Genomic DNA, 20215 nt, shown 5'->3' on the forward strand with positions numbered 1-20215 from the left:
GTAAATGCTTGGGAGGCAAAAGAACTTCAAAAAGCATGAGAAAAACATTTTAATGTGAAATGTTTTTTAAATATTTAAATCTGTTCATATATCTTAGAGCACATAGATACAATCACAAGGAAGGCGCGCCAGTGTCTTTACTTTCTTAAAAGGTTAAGGAGGCTTGGCATGTCACTCACACTCTAACAAACTGCTACAGATGTTCTGTTGAAAGTATCCTGACTGATTGGATCATGGTCTGGTTCAGCAGTTCGAATGCATAGAAACATAAGAAGCTGCAGAGAGTAGTGGACTCAGCTCAATATATCACAGGCACATCCCTCCCCACCACCGGTACTATCTACAGGAGGCGCTGCCTCAAGAAGACAGCATCTATCATCAAAGATCCCTACCATCCGGGCCATGCCATCTTCTCACAGCTACCATTAGGCAGGAGGTACAGAAGCCTGAAGTCCCTCACCACCAGGTTCAGGAACAGCTACTTCCCTTCAACCATTCTGTTCTTGAACCAAGCTGCACAACCCTAATCACTACCGCAGTACAGCAACACTATGACCACTTTGCACTACAATGAACTTTGATTTTGTTTTGTTCTAATTGTGTATTTTCTTGTAAAAATTGCGTATAATTTGTGTTTAGTTTACATTTTTCTTGTGAATGCTGCTTATATGATGCTATGTGCCTGTGATGCTGTTGCAAGTAAGTTTTTCATTGCACCTGTGCATACATGTACTCGTGCAGATGACAATGCTCAACATTGACTTTGAGTAGAAAGATTCTGTTGATAAGGCAGCAAGCCATTATACTATGTGAATGGTACGTCATGATGAATAAAGAAGGTGCAATGTAATCTTTGTCTCACAGCTAATTCACCTTGCCAGCAAAGTGCTTACCATTCTGTTTGGCCGTCTCATAGTCCTCCTTGCACACCAGCCGGCTGTCTTCCATCAGATAGAACTCATCGCCAGTGGCCAGCTGCCGGTTACACATGATGCAGGAGAAGCAGTGAAGGTGGTAGACAAAGTCCTGTGCTTTCCTCACCACCTGGGTCGGGGGGATACCCTGCTGACAGGCTGCACATTTTGTCCCAAATCGTCTGCAATGAATCAGAATAAAACAGAAAGACAAGGTATATTTACTTTACAGGGTTGCTCAACATGAGTACAACTTTGTTTCACGATAGACAGTGGCAGATTTGCTTGTGGTTCCCCAAACTCTCTAAGTACTCTCTTAGTTCCTGAAGAAACACAGCAGGATCTCCCAAGCAATAAGGAGATAGACGGTGGAAGCATTATGTCTTATAGTGATGTCAGTTCAAAGGGGAAGCTCCTCTGCTCCACTCCAGATAGCACGTTAGGTGTTTTAAATCGGCTGGGGTGGATCTCATGCTAAGTCACCTCCTCAGTATGGCAGTGCAATGTTAGCTGAAACTACAGACTCGAATGTCTGGAGAGGGATCGAATCCTTACCCCATTGACCCGGAGGCAAGGATGCTCTGTAGCAAGCCGCAGCTGACATCATTTAACACCAAACAGCAAAACTGAAGCTTAATGGGGGCAGGTGAATGAATTAAGCAGGTGCCATCAGAACTTGAAGAACTATCACTGAATGCAAGCCAGTCCTCCTTTTAATGCTGGATGTCTTTGGCTGCTCGCCATCCATAAATGTGTTTACTCATCACATCATCGTTCCAAGTTTGAAAGATTATTATAATATTCCTGAGTGAATGGCTGAAGGTTGACTGATGAGAAGGCTATCCATAATGAAAAAACAGTGTACCACGTTATAAATTTCAGCACTCTAGGGCCAAGTTCCTAGCCTCACTGAAAGACCCACATTCAAGCAAATCCATCATCAATGACAAAGCTCATTTACCGGCTACATTTTTGCATTGCCCTCAAGAGGCATTGCGTTTGTGTCAGCTGTGACTAAGTGGGCAGAAGTCTCGCCTGTGTCAGAAGGCCGTGAATTTGAGGGCTGCTGTAGAGCTTCATCATGTCATCTGCCTGTCTTCCCCGTGCAGAATGGAGGGAGGGCTTCACCATCACAAGTGCTACCTTTCTCATGAAACCCAGAACTGGGGACTTATCCACTTGCACTGAGAGTTCAAGGAGATGTGAAGGTTCCTGTGGAGTTACTTAGGGGTTTGGGCATTCACCTGGTGAACTCATCCTTAACCTGTTTAAAAAATTGGTCAAGACAAGAGGAGTAAAATGGGTGTGAACCCAACAAACAATCCCCCGTGTCTTACTGATGGCCTTCTAAAGCTATTTATTTCAACTGTGTTACACATACCCTTTTCCTTCCTTATTCCACTGTAAGTATTGGCATCATCAAGAGATTTCAATCAAAGCATTTTACACGAGAAGACGAGGTTGATTTGTTATGGAGTCATAGATTCGGAGAGAAATAAAACATGGAAATAGGCCCTTCAGCCCATCAAGTCTGCACTGGCCATCAACCATCCATTTCTGTACTGATCTTACCCTAACCCATTTTATTCTCCCCACATTCCCATCATCAACTCTCAACACCCACCGTCCCCCACCAAATTTGACCACTCACTGACATTGCTAGGGGCAACTCACAGTGACCAATAAACCTACCAACCCGGACGTTTTTGGCAGGTGGGAGGAAAATGGAACACCTGGAGGAAACCCACATGTCACAGGGAGAATGTGCAAACTCCGTATTGACAGCATCTGAGGTAGGAATCGAACATGGGTTGCTGGAGCTAGAAGGTGGGACATCTATTAGCTGTGCCACTGTGCCACTTAGTTGGAATTATGTAACAGCAAGCATCACAATACTTCAGCTTTAAAAATACATTTTTCCTCTTCAGGATACAAATACAATTCATTTCTGTACATCAGGATATTTTGTTCTTAACATTTATCGCAAATTGAAACAGGAAAAGTAGCACCATTTAAGAAAAGTGACAGTGAATAAAGATACTGTATGTATTGATGAAAGGAGAGATAATTGTCATTGATTCTACATGGATAATGCAGTGGTGGCAGTTATCAGCAAATGTTAAAGTTGGGCAGCTTCAGATGCAGGGTTGCCACAGAAGCCAACACTGTGCCATCCCAGTGATTGTATCGAGATCTCACACATTGGAAGCCTCTGTCAATGGCACTGGAAGGTTTACCTGACTCAGGAAGGCTCCCCTTTAACATGCCCATCACAAGGATACCCCAGTAATTTCTCCTGCATCATTCTGGCACAGGTGGCTGTTCTCAGAGGTGCTGAAGTATGAGCCCCCTCCAACCCACCAAATACAAAAGCTCCCCAGCTCCTTAGGAGCAATGTTTGTCAAGAAAGCCACTTTAAAATCTAAATGGTGTGATTGACTCAACTTCAGAACATTACCCCGATCACCTCAGGGCCCCTTCTTACCCTCCCCATCCCCTGCCCAGCCAGGACACTCTTCCAGTAACACATCTTACTGAGCAGAGGGCTACTGATCCAAAACATAACTCCTTCCACGTTGAGTTTCTTCCCAAGTTTGGAATCTTAAGTACTCAGTTTTCTCTGTGTATTCTCCAGGATCCTGGACTAGTAAGGAGGTCAACATCTTTGTCATTCTGTACGGCAATAGAAAACCACTCCATTTCCTGACAGCCTGAATATCGAGCACTCTTCCTTTGTCCCTCTCCGTATTTTGAACAGTTTCATGTTATTCTTCCATTGAAAATTTCCTACGTGTTGGCTATTAGCAGTCGGATATGGAACACATCAGCATTGCTTTGTTCCTGGAATGTAGTCTCAGGCCAGGCATAGCCCTCTTCACCACAAGGTCTGATCATACACTCGCTAATCTTGGGCCATGTCTAGAGTGAGGCCTTCTTTGCTCTGTCTCAACCAATTAGTTCAATCCTACACTCAGGACTGCATCACTCATTGTTAGCACATGACATTTCCTTTTTAACATCAGCAATCTTTGTCGACATTTAGAGTAAGGTCATGGGTAAGTACTAATCTCTGTCAAATTGGAGTTGCCTTTTCTAAATTATTCTGAACATATTTCCACCAGGGACTGGATCAAGATTGCCTAAAGTAATTTTCCATTGTATTGCTTCAGAGAGCGGAGGGCAGGGAGACCAGGCTGATCAGAGCTCCACAAACACAGACACAAACATGCGTGTGATGCAAGACCAGAGAGAGACAAAGTTCTTATTCACGCAGCAGTGCATCCTGATGCACAAGTTTTCCCGATCACCGATAATGCAAACTCCAGGGCAATGAGGCAAGGCAAAACAAAAATCTATTCCGTGTTTCAGGAAAACCTTGGGGAAGGAAAGGATCATTCTGACCTAGAAAGGATCATTTTGATCCATGTCTGAGTCCTCACTAACCTTTGGTGTGAGTTGAAACCTCTTTGCACCAATTTATGAGGTGGATAGGTTGGGTTTGTTTTCCTTGGAGCAGAGGAGGATGAGGGGGGACCTGATAGCGCGATACAAAATTACAAGAGGTAGAGATAGGGTAGAGAAACTTTTCCCCTTGGCAGAGGTGCTTAATACAGAGGGCGTAGGTTTAAGGTGAAGGGTAAGAGGTTTAGAAAGGATCTGTGACAGAACCTTTTCATGCGAAGGATGGATGGAATCTGGAACACACTGCCTGAGTCAGTTGTGGAGGCAGGTACTCTCACAACATTTAAGAAGTATTTGGGCGAGCACTTGAATCAGCAAGGCTTAGAAGGCTATGGACCAACTGCTTGTAAATGGGGTTAATATAGATGGGTACTTGATGGTCAGCATGGACAGGGTGGGCTGAAGGGCCTGTTTCTGTGCTATGAGATACTCCATGACTCTTAAAGGATAAAGACTCAATTAAACTTTCATAGAGGCACTACTTTCCTGTTATCCTAACCAACTGGTTTATCTTATGGCAAAATATACTGTTACCACCATCTAGTGTTCCACTGACACAACCAGCCAGCCATCAGTCTCACCAGTCCGATCACTATCCATTGGGGATCACTGGATTGCAAATATGAGTGTGAACCCAGATTGATGATTAACATCAAAGGACAGGGCTGCTGAGGTCCAGCATCTCACCTCGGTTGAAGCTTGGAGTCTTCTTGGACTCAGAGCACTTGGCAGAGGAGGGCACAGAAGGAAGAGATTTACTTTGTTATGGAACCCAGCTGATGTTCATTGCACAGTTGGCCTTGACTGATTATCTCAAGGCAAAATTGGATCTGATTGTTTGCTGGGGCACTCCAGGGGATGGTTTATTTCTCATCTATACCAGATTGAGCCTAACCCTCCAAAGGTTTGCAGAGCTGAGAGTAAGCCTGTATGGACCAATGTGGTATATCAGAATGAATGTGACCCACACTTTCACTACAACATTGGCGATACGCCTGCATTGGTAACAAATTTAAATTACATTCATTCTTAAATATTTGCTATGCTTTACATGGAAGTGATTCCCTTCACCATAATAAGATGCAAACAACACAGCATTCTAATCCACTTACAGAAAGACCAGCCCCACCCTCCCCAAAGCAAAATACTGCAAATATTGGAAATCTGAAATAAAAACAGGGACTGCTGGAAATGCTTGGCAGTCAGACAGCATCTGTGGATAGAGAAGGGTCATTAACGTGAAACGTTAAACCTTTTTCTCTCTGTCCAGTGATGCTGCCTGCCCTGTTGAGTATCTCCAGCATTTTCTGCCTTTACTTCAGTCCCACTAAAACATCTATCAAGCGACTGACCCAACAGGAATTACCCCCGTGGCATGAACAATATCTCAGGAAAAAGCACGGACAAAAATATTGCAGCAGTAGACCACATTAGTGCAGCATTCAGCCCTTCTCTGCCAAAGGAACAAGTAAAAAATTGTTATTAATGTAGGAAAGCTGGCACGGACTTGAAGACTGCAGTTTGCTTTTGCCTTGTTTGTGCTGAGTTGCTGCAAGGAGTGCGGTGAAAAGCCAAGTAAGTCTCAGGGAACAAGCCTCTTATTTCAGTGGCTCTGAGGAACTAAAGCCATTAGAAAGGGACTGGGGCATCCGAATTTATCAGCTCATCCCTGACTGAAAGAAGCAAAGCTTCACTTCCGTCAATGCTTCAGAAATTGATCCAGTCAGAATGTCTGCTGTGCTCAGGGTTCAAACTGGGAAATGTCCCAATAATGAATCATGAAAAGTTGGATTCAATAGACAGCTGGACTGTTTCTGTGGGGAGATTGCAGGGTCAGGTAAGAGTTAAACTGATGAGTGGGGCGTACCCATGAAATAGATAAGCTTGTTGGTTCCAATAGCCCTTTATTTGCTGTTCCTGAATATTCTCAGAAATTTCACATGGTTTTCTTATGAAGGCATGGATAGCCCAAGTCAGTGGAGATGAATTTGTAGTGAAAAGAAGTTCATAGCACCTTAAACTTAGTAATATGTCTCAGGGTGCCTCACATGAATGACAAACCAACAGAATTTGACAACAAGCCACCATGAAGTGATGTTGGGGTGTATTGGTCAAAATGGTTGGTTGCAAAAAACAATTTAGAGTAGGAGAGAGAAATAGAAAGGCTTAGAAGCAAATTTCAGAGCTTAGGACCTGGACAGATCAAGGCCCATATGAATTGATGAAAATTAGAAGACATTGAATCATATTAATCAGGAAGATTATGGGTTTGATTGTTTTTCTGTGTGCTAAATTTCAGTGTTTTTGCCAGGGGTTGTTGGGAGCACTACAACTAGCTTTGGGTCAGAGGGGAGAGTGATGGACAGGTGAGGGTAGGGAAAGTAATTGTCAGGTGAGTGGTGGGGCTAATGGAGATAGGAGGTGAGGTGATGATAATCAGTCAAATCTCATTCCTGATAATGCCATACATGTTGGGTAAAGCAAGATGAATAACCTACTCTCCTTTCAGACCTACATATAAGGAATAGCCACTGGAGTGTGGAACCAGAGGAGCTGCTGGCACATGTGGGCTTTATAGCAAGAACACATCCACACCTTCAGCAGACATTGGGTTTAAACTAACCCTGATATCTTCCACCTGATTGAGATTACCCTTGCATAATATTGCAATCAAAGATTCGCCATTTTGTGCTCCCATTTCCTCCTGAGCTGGACTGGTGAAATAGAGGCAAAAGCAAGAGGCTCTGAGCAGCCTCCCCGATAAACATAGTCTACAGCACAGAAACGGTCCATTAGACCCAATGTAAATGGATGCTGGCACTTCAGCATGGGTGATATCAAATGAGTCCATAAATCATTTCTGGCTCCATTGTGACTGTTATTCTCAGGTTCAAGTTAAGCCATTCTGCCTGCAACAATTTAACAGCAGGGGATTTCTTCTGAAAGAGCTCTGAATTATACTATATAGCTCTAATGTTACTTTTATCTCTTGGTTCTTTGTTTTACTCACCTTCTCCTCACTTAGCCCCAAATAATGGGCCATCAGAGTAAACTGATGGGCTAATCGTCTCTGACCGGTCAATCTTGCAACCTGATGGTTATGTTGGTAGACATAGTATAAAAACACAGTTGGACAGCCTCTAATACAAATTCCTATATTCTTAAAGTAGCTCAACTGTTACTTATATTTTGTTCTCTCCACTCTAACGTGTAAGCAGCTCCATCACTGCACATTTGTTCTGCTCCACAGATCTACTGTTTATACAAGAGTCGGTGAAGCATGCATCAAACACCCCCAGATATGTTCATTTGAGAACTGTCTAAATTGGTTTCCCATATCAGCTGTAATTTCTGAATGGAAAAACAACCTTACCCTCAATCCCTTCAGAGGAAAGAATTGTTAATGCTACCCCAATCTTAGTGTCATTAGAGGAAAACATTATACAAATTGCCCTGGTCTCAGTCCTTTCAGAAGAAAGCATTGTGCACACCAGCCCTAATCTCAATCATTGCAGAAGGAATGATTTCACAAACAGCATCTTATCTCAGTCCCTTCAGAAGAAGGCATTGTACACAGTGTTCCTCGGATCAGTCCTTCAGAGCAAATTTTTCTTCAGAGCAAACTTTTCTATGGGCAAGAAGTGCTGGTTTTCAGTGACGTCTACAATGTGCACATGAATATACAAAAACAAAATTAAACTGCTGGAAGAACTCAATGGGTCAAGCAGCATCTGTGGAAGCAAAAGGATGGTCGACGTTTTGGGTCGACACCCTGCATCAGGACCCTGACTTCTTCCAGCAGCATCTGCAGTCTCTTGTGTCTCCACAAGTGTAGAAAATGTGTTCTGATAGCTTCCTTGATCGAATATGTTTTACCTTCCTCATTTGTCCTTGAAACATACTGAAACTTTGCTCCATTCTTGCAACTATCTGTGTCCGTGAACTAGCTAAATTTGTCTTATACCGTCACAATCCCTCTTTGTCCCTCTGCCAAAGAAGCATGGCTTTTTTCAATCTTGATGCCTGTTTTGTATTTCCCCAGTAAGTCAAGGCAGTGTGGTAGCACTTCAACCATTCAGCTCAGTCTGCCCTGAACCAAGGACAAAAAATAATACAAAATGACTCCATTCATTGCCATGTAGAATTACTATTTCCATATTCCACTGAGGTCAGTGTATAGCGGTAGCAATAATCTGATTAAAATAAGAACTGTTAAGTAGAAAAAAAAGATGCTTTATAGTAGATTAGATAAAATGGAACAGACAATAAACCCTAATGGGAGAATTTGCAAAACCATCAAAAAATGGGCTTTAGGAACCTTTCAAAGGTCAAATAAGGAAGGGGAATGTGATTAAGGACAGATATTCAGGGAGAGGGGTGAAAAAGCATGTAAGGTCTGCCATTAGTGGTGGGGCAGAGAGAGAGAGAGAGGAATACAAGAGCAGATCAAAGGGTGAGTGTGGGACAGTACGGTTGGAGAAGATGAGCTGAAGTGAAGTCTGTCAGTCAATTTTCATTTCAAGCCAAGGGTATTTGGCATTTAAAAGTCTAACTTTTAATAATCCAGGAATAATAATGCACCCTTGAGTTGTTCAGCCATACCTGCATGTAATTAAAGCATGTTTTATCACTAAACCCAATTTCTGCAATATTCATTCTTTCAGATGTATACTGATCCATCCCCTGGAGATAACATCCATTCCCAGTTATGTGCAGGTAAAAGTTTTTGATAGAGGGAGAAGGCAGAATGCAAATCTAAAGCAAGAAGAAGGGTAATTATTGGGCATTCCCCAAAAGGAATGGGACAGGTTAGGTGCAGAGCAATACTGTTCCCACAAAGCAGGACAATATTTAGAAGGATGGTATGCCCAATATCATGATGCTTTCTACATTACATTAATGCACTTTGGAAGATCCCAAGGCTATGAAAGGTGCCAAATAAATGTAAATCCTTTCTTTTAAATACATTGAATGTTATTATAAGATTGAGAAGTACAAACAATGCTAATACATTGCACTTACTTTCTGAATTTGACCCTGGTGTTGCAAGAAGTCAGAAGAACCAAAATGATTTAAGCACGATATTAAAAGCCATATGATCAAGGGCGCTTAGGAAAATATGTCTCAGATGAAGAAGCTTAGATACAGTATCTTGAGAGGGCACTTTGGTCAGCGTTGGACACCTTGAAGGTGGCAGTTTGTAAAGGAGAGAGAATGCCTGAAGAAAAAGAGCCTTTAGCTGCCAGCTGCTGTGAATGGAGCACGGGCAGGAAAAATAATATTGTTTAGGAGTTGGATGGGAAGGGGTGGGTGCCAGGTGGAGGTCTTATGTAAGGGGTAAGTTTGGAGGGAGTATGCAGAAAAAAGTGACACTGTGAAAGTGACAAGGTGCTTGGGCAGGTTGAGTGAGGGTGGCTGGGTGGTGAATAAGAGCAAGGCAGACAGGAGGATCAGGTAGAGTCACGGCTAGCAATATAAATCATCCCAAGGTATCTATCAATTAGTTTGCATTTTGCATTGGAAGGATAAATGCAATGGAGCAAAGTTTTGCAGAGATGTTTCTTCTTGGAGCAAAGTCTTTGGAATAAACCTCTAGCAATAAGGGCTGAAGTGAAATCAGCATGTGGAACTCACTAAGGTTAAGAATTTAAGATCTTTGATGACTGTGTATCTTTGATACACCCTTGAGTTGTTCAACCATATCTACATGTAAATTAAAATGTGTTTTTTTTTGTGTCTTCAACAAAGTGACAAAATAGAATAATTAATCTTACACTACATTGTTTCTAAAATACAATAACTTTTCATCTATTTGGCTCACCTCCTCATCAACACCCCCAACCAATCAATCCTTAAACTCAAACTTAAAATAAAACACAGCAACTTTGCAAAATTCCTCAGGAATTTACCTACCCCAAGGAAGGGTAAAATGGATATCAGTCTCCTTAAGCTGGCCAACTTGAGCACAGTGAGTTTTGCTCATTTCTGTACAGTCTACTTAATATCTTTGCAATCAAAATCCGTCATAACCAGCTTCAATGACGTGTTCAAACATTCCCAAAACAATGCTGAGGGGAAGGTTTTGATTCTTGATTTGGAGTGCTTTTGCCTGCAAAAAAATTGCACTCCTGTCAACTATAGCACAATATTTAGGAATAACAAACAATTTGATGGAGGAACTCAGTGGGTTGAGCAGCATCTTCGAAGGTAAAGGAATTGTCGACGTTTCGGGTCGAAAACCTGCATTAGTGTTTTGACCTGAAACATCGACAATTCCTTTCCCGCCACAGATGCTGCTTTACCCATTGAGTCCCTCCAACAGATTGTTTGTGGCTCCAGATTCCAGCATCTGCATCTCATGTGTCTCCATGATAATTATAAAAAAGAGGGATGGGCAAGTTTCAGGACACCTTTTCCAGCCTGTTTCTCATTTATTGTTCTCCCTTCAGAGGATCATTCCTTTCCAAGTGCCCAAATGAAAGTCTTAACATGGTAAGTTATTCCCTTTTATCCCCTTTGTCATGGTTTGACTACACCACTCTCTTCTTTAGTTTCCCCTCTGTTGCCCAGTAGTATGGGATTGCCTGTCCCTCTTATTTATCCCATCATAGCCTTGGCATCCTGTGTAATACTGCACATCTTGTCCCAGTACTGTTCTGTCTGGAATTTCCACCCCACCCCCCCACCCCCACTTCCCATTGACCCGTTCTTGACCCCTCCCATTTCTCATCTATATGCTCTCACTCAGCATCTGAAAATACTCTATATATACAGTAATGACATCCAACTCTACTTCATCAGTACTTCTTCCAACTGATTCACTGCTTCTGATTTTTCACCCCTACTTGCCTGACACCCGATCTCAGTGAGGAAAGATTCCCTCGACTAATTATTGGGAAGAATAAAGCCAAAAGAAAGTTCATCCCTCTCCCAGGCCACAGTTTGAGACTGAAGCTATCCATTTGCAATCTGGGCATCCTATTTGATCCTCAGCTAATGACCCCATTTCTTCTATCATTGTTCCTTTCTTCTGCCTTATTTGCACTCTGTCCCATCTCATTTGATGTTAAGCTCCTCGTCCAGATTGTTGCTACTTTTTCAATGTTCCTCTTGTTCTCCCATTTTGCCCACTCTGTAAACGTGAGATCATCCAAAACCTCTGATACCTGTAACTTATCTAGCAAAGAATCCCCTTCTCATATTGCCATTGAAGTTGCTTAAGTGTTCAATACTTCGGTTCCCAGTCCAGCATTGTTACAACTTTAAACTTCCAACCCTTGCTTTCAAATCTTTTATTGGCATTCTGTCACCTACCCCAACCCTACAATATTCAAAGCTTCCCATACACTTCAAATTCTTCTCTCATTTTGATCCGCTATTGGCTGCTGCACCTTCAGTTGTGCTGGCACTAAGCTTTGGATTCTCTCTTTAAAACCATTTCTCTTTCCTCACTTAAGAGATGCTCCGTAAAATATAATGTAAAACACACTTGCCTCAATATCTCCATTTATGGCTTCGTGACAAATATTCTTTGATAGCACTCCTATGAAGAACCTCATGAACTATATTAAGAAGGTGCTATATCAATCCAATTTATTCCTACACTTGAACAATAATGTCCTGAAAATGTTCTCTCAATCTCGCAAGACCAGGCAACATGGATTGTTATTTAATATAGTGAGGAACAGCCCTATGTCCTGAGCAGTTTGTGTGCTTATCTCCCAGCTTCCAGAGTAACTTCACTTACTTTCTTGTCCATTCGTTTCTACAGGAGTTGTGGAATGAAGATATTGAATGATGAGAAGAAGTATGAGAAGAATGGAGAGCACACTGGCTTCAAAATAATTAACAGAGAGTAGAGTTTAATAGTTGTTAGTGTGGAGGAAAGTAGGAAGTGATATTCAACTGGAATTGATAGTGGGACTCGTGTTCAATGTTTATACAATCAACTGGGATCTTGGAATTGGAAGTATCATATCAAAATCTGTGGATAACACCAAATTGTTGACTGGTGTGGGGGTGGTGGGTAAAGTTAATACTGAGTGAAAATGTGTAGAATGGGAATCTACACAGAATATGAATTTCAAAATATAATGTGGCACTTTTAGTAGGACAAATATGGAAGCCACCGACTCTCAGGAAAGCAAGAGTACAAATTGGCTAGAAAGGGCTTTATGAATGCAGAATCACAGATCATTTTAAGTAACAATACAGGTTAATCAGGTCTCAAATGAGCAAGCATAACAAAGAGTTCATGTCAGGATGAATAGAATTCAAAAACAGAGACAATATGTAAAACCTATATACAACTTCAGTTAGACCGCCAGCTACAATACTGTGCATTGTTCTAGTTCCCTGTATTACAAATGAAAAGATGTACATGGACTGGAAAAAGTAGAACAAATATTTCCCAGGGTAATATCAAAACTGAGGAAAGATGACGATCAAGAAGGACTCATTGGGCTGAGACTCCTTTTCCTGGTATGATCGAGAGGCGACATGTAAAGGTCCTTAGAATTATGAAGAGGTTTTACATGGAGATATTGCTTCTACTTGTGGCATGAGTCCAGAATCAGAGGCCATAAATATTAATAAATCCAGGAGAAACTACTATACTTGGTGAATGTTGAGAATCTGGAATCTGCTACTGTAAGATGTATTTCGGATAAAATCAGATAAATAGAAGAGGGAGAAAGGAATAGAAGATAGGCTAAAAGGATAGGGTGGAGGATGGCAGGAAGATGCTTGTGTGCACTGTGAACAGTAGTTAGTGGGCTGGATGACCTGTTTCTGTGCTTTTTAATTGCATTCAATGGCACTATATGTGAGATTGATTTAATTAGTTTATCTTACACTCCTTCATCCCCAACATTTAAGTCCAATGGTATGATGAAGTTAAACTGACCAGAGATGGGAGCCTGAGGTGGATGGCCAGTAGTACCTGATGTGCCCATACCCATGACCTGAGGAAGAAATTGCTACCATGTCTTCTCAGTCGGAGAACAAAGTACACCTGCCCAGCTTTCACTATTCGCCACAGCCGTCACCATGCCCTCCGGAGATGGGTGTCTCTCCATCACCCGGGATACAAATCCACGGGCTACCCTCACCTAGTTTAGCCTGCGAGCCGACGCAGTTTGCCGGGGTGTGGCCGTCGCCATGTACGAGCGACTACGTGGAGCCATAGGTGAGAGTTGTGTAAGCAGAGAGGACCAAAGATTGTGGACCATCCAAGGGATGCGGCATGTCCCCAGTCAGAGGCACTACCCCTTCTGCTTAACACTACACCCCATGGCGCAATGTATTAATGTACTATTGGGACAATGAGCATTCCATGATCATGGTGGTTAATGTACTGTAGGGACATTATGTGCTCCATGATAGAGTATACTAATGCACCATGACTCTGCATTCCAGTTCACAGTATATTAATGTGTTACAGGGACACTACACTCTCCAGGATACACTACGCTGGTGCTTGGGAGTATTGAGTATGTAATGGCAGAGTGCATGTATGTTCTTTGGAGCTGTTGTATGAAATGCAATATTATATTATTAAAGGAATTCATAACACCCTGTACAGTATTAATGAACTATATGAGTATCAAGCACATCACCTCATAATAAAGATATTTCAATGCATGTATTATATGATGTGGGATATTGTGCTATCAGGCCCTCGAGCATCCAATGGTTAAGTATATTAATGTGCTAAACAAACATGGTGTTCCACAACACAGTAGAAAAACAAGTTTCAGTAACATTTCGCACCTGATGTCAGGGTATATTAATATACTGTGGAGTTTTGAATACATCTATATTACTGTAGAGAATTTATTGATGTACTAGCAAGGCATTGCTATACAGTTGCATTGCTGGCTTCAACCTGACAATGTGGATGTGTCCAGGACTGTCCTGTCCAAAAAAAGCTGGCCAAATCCAATTCGCCAATTAGTGCTCCATCAGCCTAACATCTATCAGCAAAGTGATGAGGGGTGCCATCAAGTAGCACTTACTCTCCAAAAACTTGATCACTAATGTGCAATTTGGGATTTGTCAGGATGATTCCACTCCTGACCTCATTACAGCCTTGGGCAAACATTGATAATAGGAGCTGGATTTCAGAGGAGAGTGACTGCCCTCGACATCAAGGCAGCACTTCACTGTGGCATCAAGAACTTGGTAAGACTGAAATAAATGGGAATTACAGGGGAAACTCTCCATTAGCTAGAGTCATTCCTTGCTTGAGGTCTGTCATCTTAGCCCCATGATATCCCTGGAGGAATTCCTCCTGGGATTAACCATCTTCACCTGCTTTATTCGTGATTTTCCTGTACAAAGTCAGAAGTGGGACACTGCAGAAGAACACATAGTAGTCAGCTCCATTCATAACCTCTCAGTTAATGAAGCATCCATGCTTGGATGCAGCAAGACATGGACAAAACCTATGCTTGGGCTGGTAGTTGGAACCACACAAGTTGCAGGTAATGATCATCTTCCACAAGAGAGAGAGCCTAAATCCCAACCTTGATATTCAATACATTGTCATTACCCGATGTTACCTCCTCCCTATGTTGCCTTCTCTAATCTCCAAAGTCCACATGGTGAGGCTGCTCCCTACAATTCTGTTTTTCTCTCTCTTCTCACCTTTGACCCTCACCACAGTGGATCTGCTCTCCCCTCCTCCCCGGCACCTGCCTATCACTATCTCTTGCCTGTATCTACCTATCACCACCCTGTGCCCACCCCACCTCCCCTCTTTTGTCCACCTATCACTGCTCTGCTTTTCCCTCCTATATATTGGGCTTCCCCTTTTCCTATCTTCGGTCCTGAAGAAGGGTCCTGACCCGAAATGTTGAACGCTTGCGTTTCTCCACAGATGCTGCCTGGCCTGCTGAGTTCCTCCAGCATCGTTGTGTTTTTCATCTAGATTCCAGCATCTGCAGTCCTTTGTTTCTCTTACCTTCTGCCCACCTCTTCATATGTTGAGGTTTGTCAAGGACCAAAAACTTAAGTGGACATGTCATCTAAATGCATCTCAGACACTCAGTATTCTATAATCAGTGACCCATGTGAGTCCCCAAAGCCTTCCACCTCCCAAAAGATGCAAGTCATGGGGTGTGATGGAATACTTCAATTGTCTGGGTGAGTACTGTGTCAACAGCATTCAAGAAACTCTATGCAATTGAAGGCAAAGCAGCCTGTGTGATTAACATGCCATCCATCAACTTAACCATTCACTCCTTCCACCAATATTACAGTGTGTGCCATCCACAAGATGCAGTGAAATAATTCACTAAAGCTTCCTTGAGAGGCTTGAAACCTCTATCACCTAGAAGAACAAGGGCAATTGTCATATGGGAACATTTACATTTCTGAGGTCCCCTCTACATTACGTGTTAATTCAAAATATTATGTTGTTTCCTCCTCCCTATTGGACACTAAACTCCTGGAACCCCCTGCCATCCCTCCCCCCAGCCCCCTAATCCATTGTGCAAATATTTTCAGCAAGTGGACTGTGACAATTCACAAAGGTTTCTCATCACTGCCTTCTCAAAAGTAATCAAGGATGGGCAATAAGTGCCTGGATTAAGTACATCTCATGTGTGAACAATTCAAAAGTATTTCTTATATTTCCTTATGAAAGATGAGGCCATTTGGCCCACTGAGTCTTTGCCAGCTCTCAGAGTAATCCCATCAATCCCATCACCTGCTTATTTCCCTGTAACCTATTCTCTCTCACATGTCCGTCAACTGTCCCCAACTCTCATATCACTCACTCACCTCCATTCTAGGGGCAATTTACAGTAACTAATTAACCTACCAATCCGCACATCTTTGGGATGTGGAGGAAACCAGGGCACCCAGGCAAACCACACAGTCACAGGGAAAATGCGCAAACTCCACACAGACAGCGAGTGAGGTCAGGATTGAACCTGTGTTGCTGAAGCTGTGAGGCAGCAGCACTACCTGCTGCATCACTGCACCACAAATGAGATATTAATCAGCTGACTAATAGTTTGGGCAAAAGATGGCATCAGGGAGCATGATAGAGATGGATGGGCAGACAGGTTTAGAAAGATAATTCCAGAACTTAGGCTTCAGATTCAAAAAACCAGCGATCAGATTTTTTAAAGTTCTATCTATCTATCTATCTATCTATCTATCTATCTATCTATCTATCTATCTATCTATCTATCTATCTATCTATCTATCTATCTATCTATCTATCTATCTATCTATCTGTCACATGTACATCGAAATACACAGTGAAGTGCATCTTTTTGTGTTACTGAGAGTGTTCTGGGGGCAGCCCACAAGTGTCGTCACTCTTCTGGCACCAATATAGCATGCCCACGGCTCCTAACCTGTACGTATTTGGAATGTGGGAGGAAACCAGAGCACCCAGAGGAAACTCATGCAAACACATGGAGAACGTACAAACTCCTTATAGACAGCGATGGGAATTGAACCCGGGTCGCTGGCACTGTAATAGCGTTATGTTAACCGCTACGCTACCGTGCTGCCATTTGTGAATACCCAAAAGCAAGAAATGGAGAGGAGCAAGCTTCTACAGGCTTGTACAGCAGGAGACAGACTATTGGGATAGGACAGGGCTTGTCTGCAAAGGAATTTAAAATCAAAGTTGAGGATCTTAAAATTGCTTCATTAGCCTGCTGGGAGCCAGCGTGGGTCAGAAAGCACCCTGGGGTGTGGGGTGAACAGAACAAGGTGTGAGCTTGGACAAGGGAAGTGGAGTTTGGGATGAGATGAACTTTATGGAAGGTGGGACAGAGGCACAGACAAGATTTCAAAACAGGGTGGTGTCAACTGATGTGACAGAGCTGACAGTAAGTGCTGCTGGTAGTGGAGCAGACACATGGAGTAGAGGGTAAGCACAGTGGCACAGCCAGTAGAGGTGCTGCCTTGCACTGTCAGTGACCCAGATTCAATCCTGATCTCGGGTACTGTCTATGTGGAGTTTGCATGTTCTCCCTGTGACTGCATAGATTTACTCCAGGTGCCCCGGTTTCCTCCCACATCCTAAAAGCGTGCAGATTGGTAGATTAATTGGCCACTGTAAACTGAACCCAGTGTGCAGGTGAGTGGTAGAAGCTGGGGGGAGTTGAGGAGAATAAAATGAGAATGTGAGGAGAATAAAATGAGTTTAGTATAGGTTTAGTATTAATGGATGGTTGGTGGTCAGTGCATATTTGGTGGGTTGAAAGGGCCTGTTTCCATGCTGTATGATTCTATGACTCTATGACATGATCAGAAGACACTCACATCAAGAGTCCTCCAATTAACTTTTGTTGATTGACCAACATGGTCCTGCTACTTGCTCAAAGTATCATGGTTAGAAACAAAAAAAATTGTAGTGCATATATTGACAAAAATAAGAATGCTAAGTCCAGCAGTCATCAATTGTTCAGATCACAATGCTTTTGTTGACAACGGAGTTTCAGAAAGCTTGAGTGGGTGAAGGGATTGCCGCAATAAGATTTCATACAAACAATCAAATGGCTCTCAAAAATGAATGGCAATATTTATTTATATAGTGACTCTCAGTGTCCTTCAAGATGTTCCAAAGCACTGTACATCCACTGAAGCACTTTGATGTGCACTGACTCCTGTCTGTAAGGGGTTTGTACATTCTTCCCATGTCTGCGTGGGTTTCCTCCGGGTGCTCCGGTTCCCTCCCACATTCCAAAGACGTAGGGGTTAGGAAGCTGTGGGCATGCTATGTTGGCGCTGGAAGTGTGGCGACACTTGTGGGCTGCCCCCAGAACACTCTACGCAAAAGATGCATTTCACTGTGTGTTTCGATGTACATGTGACTAATAAAGATATCTTATCCTTTGTGGTAGGAAACATCGAGACCAATCCTACAAACTGAATTGTGAGAAAATGTGTCTCTCTTGTGCTTTTCAAGGGATAAACTTTGACCAGGACAACATCAATAACTCTCTTTCACTTCTTCAAAATATTGCCACGAAATCTTCGAGTTCCACTTGAGATGCCAGATCAGGCAGGCCTCATCTGCCAGTGCAATATTCATTCTGTCCTGCAGTGTCAGTGGAGATTTTTCCAACTCAAGTAAAGTTAAAGTTTTGATCTGTTTTGATAAATGTCACACTTAAAACTAACACTGCCTCTCAGAGAGCCACACTTGCAGCACTCGACAGAAACTCTACATGTTTCTGCATATCTTATATAGCCCCACTGCTGCTGACAGTACACCTCGTGTTTGAACTTTGTTTGCAAATTTCTTAATGTCCACCCCGAGGAATTTGCTCAGTTACGGTTATGATCAGGTGGTATATGGCAAACTCCTTTAGTTATGCCTATTACAGATTCTCCAGGGATAATAAGAGCTATAAAATCATTTCAAAGAAAATTATGCTGTCAAACACATTAAAAGCACCAGCCATAACTCCCTGCATGTTAAATAAAGAAACCAACATTGGCTTTTTCTTGCTTGATAGCAATCTAAGCAGCAACGAGACTGTTAATAGATGCCAACATTTGTGCCTTCATATATGAGACTAAAGGTATCAGTTTCTGGTAATGTATGTGTGGTTAAAACAAAACATGTTTCATGTATGTAGCTCTCAGAAATGATTTGGATTGTTAAGCTGGCCTCCTTGCAAAGGTTGTGCTCCACTTTGCTATAGACACGTCAAGCACTCCGTGTCACTGTATATTAATGTACTATCAGGACATTGATTGTTCTGTGACATGCTTTGTTAAAGTACTTTTGGGACTATGAGCTTGCCACATAAGAGTATATTAATTTACTCCAGGGACATTAAGCATTAAATGACCACAGTATATTACTATATTTTAAGGACATTGAGGACTCTATGGTGCAGTATATTAATATACTATACAGATGTTGTGCATTGTGTATGAGGACATCAGTCATTCCATGACATGGTATATTGATGTATAGGGATATGGACCACTTTATAACCCAACACATTAATGCACTATAGGGATATCAAGCACACCTTGCCATGATATAACCATATCATTGGGCATTGACTGCTTGATGCTTTATTACATGAATCAGGATATTGACTTCTCCACAACACAGTAGATTAGATACATCAAGCAATGCATGGTACAGTGTAGAAATATATCCCATAAACACAGTATAATGTGTCCCATTAATACAGAAGAATAATGTTTGATGGGATCACTGCCTCCACTGTATATTGGTGAACCATAGTGACAGTGAGCATTCTTTCACTTTACATCTGTGTACCACATGGAACACACGAGCTTCTCAATGCAATATATGCAATCAATGTGTAAAAGCATTAAATGGTAGAGTCTAAATATGTACAAGAGGGATTTCAACATCAGTGGGGCACTATATTCTAGTACAGTGAAGACATCGATCTACAATATGAACATCAAGCACTCTATGTTAATGTTCAAAGTGATATTTAGGAGTCTGGGCACTGTATATTATTATACAATTGTGTATGAAGCAGTAAATGAAACAAATTTCTGCAGGGACCATTCCATTATGGAACTGTACATGTCCTGCACCTTGGTTTGATAACATAATGTCATGACATTGAACCAGCCAGGACTTACTTTGTTAATGTGTTTTCAAAGGCTCCATGGTACATACTGTATATTACTGGACATGGGTTATCACACTGTACAGTATCTAACAGAAAATTATCACTAATGTACTATAAGGGCAAATTACACTCAATGTCATGGTATATTACTGCACCATAGGGATATGGACTGATTTATGACAAAGCATGTTAATGTGCTTTCAGCGTGACAATACATTAATGTACTCTATGGAGATTAGGCAT

The 20215-nt window shown here is 42.1% G+C and overlaps 1 protein-coding gene across 1 annotated transcript in view; it reads right to left on the reverse strand.

Annotated features, from left to right (window-relative positions):
* lhx4 (LIM homeobox 4) overlaps positions 1–20215 on the reverse strand; it is a 73206-nt gene that overhangs the window by 13219 nt on the left and 39772 nt on the right. Inside the window, exon 3 of the mRNA XM_052012228.1 lies at positions 894–1096. Within this exon, the coding sequence (XP_051868188.1) occupies positions 894–1096 (203 nt within the window). The remainder of the gene's footprint in view (positions 1–893; positions 1097–20215) is intronic.

The sequence above is a fragment of the Pristis pectinata genome, chromosome 3, assembly GCF_009764475.1.
Source record: "Pristis pectinata isolate sPriPec2 chromosome 3, sPriPec2.1.pri, whole genome shotgun sequence".
NCBI lineage: Eukaryota > Metazoa > Chordata > Chondrichthyes > Rhinopristiformes > Pristidae > Pristis > Pristis pectinata.